This window comes from Centroberyx gerrardi, chromosome 21 (assembly GCF_048128805.1).
Source record: "Centroberyx gerrardi isolate f3 chromosome 21, fCenGer3.hap1.cur.20231027, whole genome shotgun sequence".
In the NCBI taxonomy this organism is placed as follows: domain Eukaryota; kingdom Metazoa; phylum Chordata; class Actinopteri; order Beryciformes; family Berycidae; genus Centroberyx; species Centroberyx gerrardi.
Window position 1 is genome coordinate 4,823,957 of NC_136017.1, and position 8,942 is coordinate 4,832,898.

Sequence of the window (8,942 nt, forward strand, 5' to 3'; positions counted from 1 at the left end):
TGGCCTTTTATTGTGACCAGCCCAAGGCACACCTGTGCAATAATCATGCTGTTTAATCAGCATCTTGATATGCCACACCTGTCAGGTGGATGGATTATCTTGGCAAAGGAGAAGTGCTCACTAACACGGATTTAAACAAATTTGTGAACAAAATTTGAGAGAAATAAGCCTTTTGTGTGCATAGAAAAAGTCTTAGATCTTTTATTTCAACTCATGAAAAATGGGAGCAAAACCAAAAGTGTTGCGTTTATATTTTTGTTCAGTGTAGTTAATTTCCAGCCCTAGGTGTGTTATTGCCCAGCCACTATCAGCATACATCATACTGAAAACCGACCAAGCATTCAAATCCAGTCAAGAAGTTAATATCTGGAAACGAAATTAAATTTTAAAATAGAAAATGAGTAGAAACACTGGGCTTTTGTAGTTCTATAATGTCAGACAGCTTTATTATCTGAGGTAGGGAAACAGGAGAGCTGCATTTGAAGAGTGTCGACGCTCACGTATCAGTCCGTCTCCCAGAGCTGGATGATGGACCCAGTGGCACAAGGCCAGGAAGGAAGCTCACAGCTGATTGGCCAGAGGTCTGGCTGTATGACGCTGTCCCGGGTTTAGATTTCATTGGCTGGTTTGGCCTAGAAACTATTCTGGCTCTGTCTAAGGTTATGTCATTGAAGAGCTACTTGGCTCGCTAGCTGCTCGCAAATCGGCCATCAGGCCCACAGGTACATTTACAGTTAACAGGTCATTGCACTGACTTGTCAAAACCATCACAAGATGACAAAATATTCAATGTTATCCAGTTACTTCGGTACAGCGAGTATGTGCTAACACAGTGTTCCCCACACAGGTCTGAAAAATTAGGGAAAATTAATTTGATATTTTCCAGGTTGTTAAGTTTGGGAAATGCACAAAAAGTCTGGAAAAATACAGTAACCTAGTTCTGATATCCACATGACACATTTTATGAGGCTGTCACACTCTCACTTTCCATATTTGTTGTTGTAAACCTGGTGAATCTTCAACCGTAGAGTGTAGTGGCATAGTTGACAGTCTGTATTCCCAGTCTCTGTCAGCATACAACTTCACGTCCAGTCTAGAAATTAAGGTCTGGGAAAAAGTATGGGCTTTTAAAATGTGAAAATGTGTAGGAACCCTGCTCATATGCGCCAGTGTTAGAAACGGTACCATTATGTTTTTCAGCCAAGGCACCACTGTGCCGTGTCGATGCACTCTGTGTCAAATGTAATTTTTTGGCTTTGCATACACTCCATAGTTTTGACAGAGTAGATACACACTGAAGAGGTTTACAAAATACAAGATCACGGTCTCACAGAGCTCGGTTCCTCTACCTTAACCTAAGCAGCTTGCCATACACCCATAATCAGTGCTGCAGTCACTGTTATTGCCAAAAGAAATGCATCAAATTTAACTTGTCACTTTACCACACCACAAATGCTCCGTTCAAAAAGTACAATGCAGTCGTAGCGTGGTGTTCGTTGCTTGGTATGATTGCGGTTTCCGTCTCCTCCTGGGCCGAGCATCCCTCACGTCTCTGTCTTTTGAATATTATTGATATGTGGTGGTTGTATATAGCATAGGCTAGATAACTATGCACCAATAAGCTGTAGACTCACTGTTCGTACAAGCGGTGAGAGATACACCAAATGGCAGAACTCCATTAATTTTCTACAACCAGAGAAACTTTGGGAGATGTTGACCACAGTCGCCTCGTCTCTTCAGTTGGCAGTGTAGAAAAGTTGAACTTATTGGGCAACTCGGTCTATCAGCAACCAATCACGTGCTAGTTTGACTGTATGTCCCGCCTATGGCTGCAACACTGAGTATGTTTACATGCACACTAATAATTCGATCTTACCATAATTAAGGCAATACTCTCCGACTATTGAAATTGTCATGTAAATGCCTTTATCTGATTATCTTAATCAGAGTAAGGTGATAATCAGAGTAAGCAGAACCTGATTATAACACACCTAGATTTCTGCTCAACCTTTGGATGTTTTGGGGCATGTAATTAGGTTTCATGTGCAGTTTTGTTTTTTCAAACTGTACATGTCAAAGGTCACCAGGCGCAGTAACCCAGATGTATTTACAAAGCAAACAAAATTGCACAGTGCAGCAAGTGATGAGCGGTAGGCCGGTTATTAAATGAAGCCATTTAAACCGGTTTGTTAGAGAAGCTGCCTCACTTCGAACCATGTAAACGTAACTGAAATATTGCCAAAACTCCCAGTAATCAAGAGTATTGGTGTGCATGTAAATGTTCTCACTGATGGCGCCACACTGAACTCTCAGCTAGCTCAAATTGTCCAGTTGGATGATAACATGGAAGCGTGGTTGACTCTAGAGCTGAACAATTAATAATAATAAAAAAAATCGAAATTGCAACATGAACCTTTTCAATTTCCAAATCACATAGGCTGCAATTAATTGCTTAGAGAGAGTTGCGTCCAAAATGGATTTCTAAACCAGGTGTATTAGAGCTGCAGGTAATCTTTGGTCCATGAATCAAGTACAGTATTGGTGAAAACCTTTCATCATACTCAAACTCAGTAAATCCTGCACACTGACATCTGTTTTTTTTAACAAAATCATTTTTCTTTGCAATATCTAAACCTGATTTTTAAAATCGATTTTCCCTTTTACATGTTTTGTTAAAATCATCAGATAGGCGTCCGTTGGAGAGCGGCGTGCTGGAGGTTCAAACACAGCAGGTGTTGACTTGTTTCTGCTCTGCTCTCACCCAGGATGCATGTGAACTCCTGGTGGAAACAGGTCTTGGTTCCCTGCCCTCATTTATCCTCCACTTACCATGTGCAGAGTGGAAATGAAAGTGTTCAGCTTCCACACAGTCAGGAGTTTCTGAACAGGCGTTCTTGTTCAGCTGGTGTAAAACATGCAGACCTTAACTCCCTTGTTCTTGCCTCTGTCGCCGGCTGCCATGAATTCAGCTTCGGCCCACACAGGTTGTGGAAGCCTCTCTCCTCTGTCCTGGGAATATGCAGGCTCATATTGAAACAAACTCCTCTCTCACTTGCATTATGCAGCTTCAAATAGTTTACGTGTCCAAAAAGCTACCGTTGCCTCGCAACAAAAACAAAAAGTTCTCAAAAGCAAATGGGCAAATCAGTCTCCCCACAGTAAAACCTTTGTGGTTTTCTGGAGTACGGGGTTCGCCTGACCGGTACAGATGGATGCAGATGCTGAAAGAAACGATACAGGTGAATTTGCCGCCAGCACTGGTAACCTTGATCCGCACTACCATTATGCACTATCTCAAAGGTACGACGCTTACCGTTTAGTTTGATTCACTGATGCTTCTTCACGATTCCTCTCCGGCTGTCGCTCGTACAGCTTGGTTACGCGTTGACTGTTTGTGTCTCTTTCTGTCAGCGATGATGACCTTTTTTGCACATTTTAAAGACTTTTTATTTTTACACAGGTGTGTGTGTGTGTGTGTGTGAATGTGCAGATGCGTGTGTGCTGACGGTTGTGGTTCAGTTAGCGACGACTCGTCCATGAATGTAATGTTTCATTTTTACCGTTAGATGGCCTCATTCACCACAGTGGATTAATTCCTCGATTCCTGGAAATGGGACAGTATTTGTCAACAGCAAGCGGCCCCAAGATACACCGATAGTTTTACAAGTTACAAGTTCTTTTGTGTCTAAAGCCACTGCTGCCACTCCTGTGTGTGTGTGTGTGTGTGTGTGTGTGTATGTCTGAGTGTGTGTGTGTGTGTGTGTGTGTGAGAGCGGTTGTAAACGTGCATTTACTGCAATTTGTGCTCAATGGACACTGCGCCCAAAATGCCTTGAGCATTCTGACTGTAGGGGGTAAAAAGAAAAATGTACAAAAAAAAAAATCATGTACAAATGTATAAAACAAAAATGTACCCTTTTTTTTTTTTTTTTTTTAAAGAAAAGTACACTTATATCCCACACGTTTGGTCTCTGTGTATTGTAAAAGAAGCCATGTTTATAATTCTAATTGGTTTGTGACCAATACGCCTGTTTATATCAGATCTGTATATCAGTGGTACGCATAATTTTTTTAATATATATTTTTTATTTTCCTTTTTTTTAAATGGGAGAATTTATGCATGGTTGGGTCCTGAGAGACGCAGCGGTGCCGACGAATGGTTGCTGTTTTTTGGCAAAACTCTGGAGTATTGGAACAGCTGACGCTCTGTGTTCATAATTACAACAACAATTATGACGATGAAAACAATAAAAGATATTTATTTCACATCTGGGTGTGACGCCTGTGATTTTTAGTCAGGGTTTCCAGCGCAGGTCTGGAAAAGTATGGAAAGTTAATTTGATAATTTCCAGGGCTTGAACGGTTTGTGTCCTGACAGCTGCATGTCTTCCGCTGTTCCCTTGCACTGACTTTTGTCCCTTTTAACATGCCAGTTTGTGCTGTATAGTTCAGTTTTGTTCTGCACCAGACAAATAATTGCACAAGTATTGCTCTTGCAAAATAAATCGACCCAGGGCACAACAGGTGCACAGGCCGTGCCAATGACAGTAATGCTTACAAAATCCTTCCTGTAATTTCCCTCAATTCCCAAAAGGATGGGTTGTGTAAAACAAAGCAGAAACTGAAGGGGGCGGCAGTCGGATCGGATTAGTTAGCACTAGAAAGGCCTCATCAGTTGATTGCTGTTTTGAATTTTGGCACTAAAATATATCCTCTTTCAAGATGCCCTCCTCATGACTTTTCCCACACTCTCTTTCTGTACAAACCACTGATGTTCAATTTTCAAAATCAAGCAAAGAAACAATAGTTAGAATTAAATTTACCCTATTCGATTGACGGCTTGTTGGCTGTGTAAAGCAGACTATTGACAGGAGAGACACCAGTTCAAATCCCAGTTGAGAGATTTGAACGAGACGCTCTCTCCCGTTCATGTTGCCATTGAGCAAGGCACCTAACCTCCAGCTGCTCCAGTAAAGCTGCTCAGTGGAAACCAGTAGAAGATTTGTACTGGGCAGCTCCCAGGTGGGAATGAGTGCAACTGTATAAATGTGAAGCAGGACGTTGCAGAAAAACAACATGCATGCTTAGCAAACCTTGTTGTGCAATATCCATCAATGCCTGGAAAGCAAAGGGCCAGAATTATATTTTGCACGATAAAAAGCAAGAATTGGGGGGGAAAAAACCCACTCAACCCTTCCAAAGTCATCATCGATCAGCCCTTTGTGAACCCTGCATGGTTATATTTGCACACACACACACACACACACTATCTATGCATCTCTGTTTGACTTTTGTCTCTTGCCTTTTACACGTCCCTTCTTGCTGATTGGATACTAGCGTTGTGGCGATGCCAATATAGGGTTAGGGTTAACTGAAGCCGAACACTGTCTGCCGCTCCAGGACAGAGAGAGAGAGACAGAAGAAACCATCATCTTTATTTTGCTGCAGTTTGGTTACTCTGAAGGTAAGACAGCTATTTTGTGAATAATGATAATAATAATAATGACAATGATAATATCGTTTTGTATGAATAAATTAATTGATTTGATTTGAAGTCAACATGGTGAAGCTGACCGCACAGTTTAACTAGGGGGAAAAATAATCAAAAAAATAATAATTATATGGGCAATGCTGCTTCTATGGATAAAAAAATGAATATATTAAATTGCTTATTACAGCAAGAAAATGGTGTTCAGATGCATTATGAATAAAGCGCTTCTTTACTACATTTTAACTGCATTCAGTTTTTATTGATGGCACAAAAAACAGCACACACCTTCATGTTTGACACATCGCTGACTGCTGACATTAATAAATTATAGTCAAGACTATAACATGTCAGAAGTCAGAGATGTGTTAAATGTGCTACATCTCTACTAAAATGTACTTATAATGCATTTGAACACCATTTTGTCTTATTCTGGAGTGGAATTGGAAGAGGTTTTTTTGCTGTGAGAAGCAGTTCAATATATATATATATATATATATATATATATTTTTTTAATCCATATGAGGCAGCATAATTTTTTCCCCTCTGTCAAAAATGACACTGTTAGTCACTGTAATACTGTTCCACAAAATATGGTAAAAAGATGTAATTTTTTATGAGGTTTTTGTTACAGTATCAACGGAAGTGCAGCTTCTGAATACATATCCCATTTACTTCAAATGGAATCAACATACTGACCATAGATACAGAAATAGTAAGATATGAGTAATCTGGTTCTTATTTGCTACTCCACTGTGTGCTCCTCTACTGTGGCTACTACACATTTTCAGTCACCTTATTTCAGAGTAGTAGAGGGCAAATGGGATTTCATCCCAGTTTAAGTGAGGATGGAATAGAAATCTTCATTTGAACAAAAAAAACCAAAAAAAATGAAAGAGCATATTTTAAAAAGAAAAGGAAAGCCTCTTTGGGTCCAGGCATGTGTACCAAGTCTAATGATATTTATTAAACATTAACTATATTTCTTCTAAGCCTATTTAGCATGTTAACTGATTTAAGGGGAGAATTCACTGCATTTAGTTTTATTTTAGTCATGTAGGAACTTACAATTAGTGCAACAGTAGAATAAGCTTTTTATAAGCGTTTTTGAGATAGAAACAAGTCAACATGTCGTCCCTCACGAATGATGCAAACACTCCTTGGGCCAGTTAGTAACAACATGAATCATCCCACCGTGTTTCATCAGAATCAGACCAGTGGTACGGCAGTTATGGCCTTTCAAAGTTCAAAATTTTTACCTTTAATTACAGCGCCCCCATCAGGCCAATCAGTCCATTTTTCAAATCCAAGAACATGGGGCCAAAATGATCATCTCTCCAAGTTTCGTCAAAATTTCACCAGTGGGTTCTGAGATATTACTTTGAGTTCAAAATTTCAACCGCAAGATTTTCTTTGCACCCCTCCCATGAAATAAAATTGCCTTTCTCTCCCTGACTCATATTCCATTGGTTTAGACTTTTGAATTATCCCTCACTGCATTATGTCCCGCCCCAACAACCTGTTTTAACAGGATATGCATCGAATCCAGGAAGTAAAGATGCCATTTCATGGGGTCTTTAATAAACTGCAAGGACAATCATTACCAGACCGCTGGAATGTAATCAACAATCTGATCTTGTTTTGCAGTCATGGCGTCACCGCGGCTCTCGGTCCTGCTGTGCCTGACCACCTTGTTCTTCACCCTCTCCTGCATCACCGCCGGTGCTGAAGAGAGCGCTCCACTATCACCAAGGCCTGCCGATGCCGGCCTGGTTCCCCAACACAGGAGCAAAAGACAACAACCCTTTCCTGATGGCATAAGGAACAAAGTAGACAAATCCCTGCAAGTAGCAACTGCCTCACTAACTGTCATCAAATCGGTTCTTGATAAAGTTGACACAAGTCAGTTGACAGGCATACTGAAAGGTCTGGCTAGCTTTGCCAGTCTGGCACCCGGCATAGGTGGTCTGGTTGCTTCCATCGTCAATGTCGCATTGTCCTTCGTTCCACAACTGAGTCCCATGCAAAAATTGAAGTCGCAGTTCGATGAGGTCAATCACAAGCTGGACTCCATTTCCCAGCAGATCGCTGACCTTAAAACTGATGTAGAGTGGTACAACTACGCCAGTATCTACTCTCAAGATGAAACCAACATCCTCAACTCCTGGAATGAGTTTAACAGTTTCCGTGAGAACTGCCAATCAGCTTGGAACGCTGAGGGAAAGCTTGAATTTGCCGCCAAATTTGTCAGCTTCTATGAGAATACAGGCACTGAGAGCAGTGTGGCCAATCTCTACTTTTATTTGACCACCAGGGAGCCATCTCTCAGCAGAAACTTGATGAACTTAATGGTCAAGAAGTATAAATGTGACATTAATGATGTGGGCAGGTACAGTCTTTATTTCAACAGCTTGCTGTGGAAAGGAATGGTGCTTAACCAGCTCTATTATAAACTGAAGGGTTACAAAGCTGATGCCAAGGCAGCAGAGAACGTTTACCAGTTTGAACAGGTACTGAAAGCCCAGAAAGATGCTGTGATGAGCTGTGCTGATAAATATGAGTACATAGAGCCTGCTGTAAGGGAGATCAGCAAATCACTTACCTTGGAAGTCAATACTGAATCAGCCACACAAATCAAAGAAAAGTTGGATGAGAAGTACAACTCATATAACTGGATAGTGGTGATTTTCAAAACAGCAGACCAAGATAACCACCAGTTTGAGCGCTCTACCTTAGTTCGCTTTGACGAGATCACTGTAGCTGTGATTCGCACAAACTACAGGCAGGACTCAGGACAGTTGACCTTTATAAAGAGAAACTCCCAAGCATGCCTTGACAATCAGTACTGCTCAAGTTTGCTCTCTCAAATGACATGTATTGCTGACGATGGTAATCAGATAGATCCTTCGTACAAGTTAGAATACTTTTTTGCAGCATTGCATGTTTTTAAAAACGACCAGTTTTCTGCGGCTCCAGCGGCGTTCATCAGTGATGCGTGCAGTGGTGGCTCCTTCTCCTTTTATGCGAAACTTCCACAGATTGAGGCATTTTGGAACCCGTGCCGTCAGCACGACTGTCAGAACAGCGCCACCTGCGTGTGGCTGTCGGGAACTGTGCAGAGAATTTGTGAATGTCCAACAGGTTTCTCTGGAGACAGGTGTGAGCAGAGGATCACCGTCTCTGCGGGGGATATTGAGGTGATCTTACCTCAGCCCGTCCCCAGCATCACCACCATCGACAAAAAGCTCACCCAGCTGGAGGCCAAGATCGAAGAGATTAAGTCCATATGTCAAAGAGATTAAAAAATGTATGTGGATGCACTGAAAATGTGAGTGAGTCACTTTGCTCTGATGATGGCCTAAGGCCGAAAGCTCAGCAATAAAAGTGCTATGTATTGCAAGACAGTGTGAACAGTGTCCAAATGAACATACATGTATTACATACATACAAAGCA

At 41.3% G+C, this 8,942-nt stretch overlaps 1 protein-coding gene and 1 long non-coding RNA gene across 2 annotated transcripts; both read left to right on the forward strand.

The window, feature by feature from the left end:
• Positions 1–265: 265 nt before the first annotated feature.
• On the forward strand, positions 266–4,266 carry LOC144543018 (uncharacterized). The gene is made up of 2 exons (XR_013507591.1): positions 266–358; positions 403–4,266. It is a non-coding gene; the product is annotated as an uncharacterized LOC144543018 (long non-coding RNA).
• A 2,871-nt stretch (positions 4,267–7,137) lies between these two features.
• Positions 7,138–8,790, forward strand: LOC139920608 (uncharacterized). The gene is made up of 2 exons (XM_071910651.2): positions 7,138–8,244; positions 8,527–8,790. The coding sequence occupies exons 1-2, from the start codon at positions 7,138–7,140 to the stop codon at positions 8,788–8,790; spliced, it is 1,371 nt and encodes a 456-aa protein (XP_071766752.2).
• The last annotated feature ends 152 nt before the right edge of the window (positions 8,791–8,942 follow it).

Bases quoted from the DNA above. Each gene is read 5' to 3' on its own strand.
- LOC139920608 (XM_071910651.2), top strand. From the start codon at position 7,138: ATGGCGTCACCGCGGCTCTCGGTCCTGCTGTGCCTGACCACCTTGTTC. The intron at 8,245-8,526 runs GTAGCTGTGATT...AAACTTCCACAG, and splicing joins TTCGCTTTGACGAGATCACT to ATTGAGGCATTTTGGAACCC.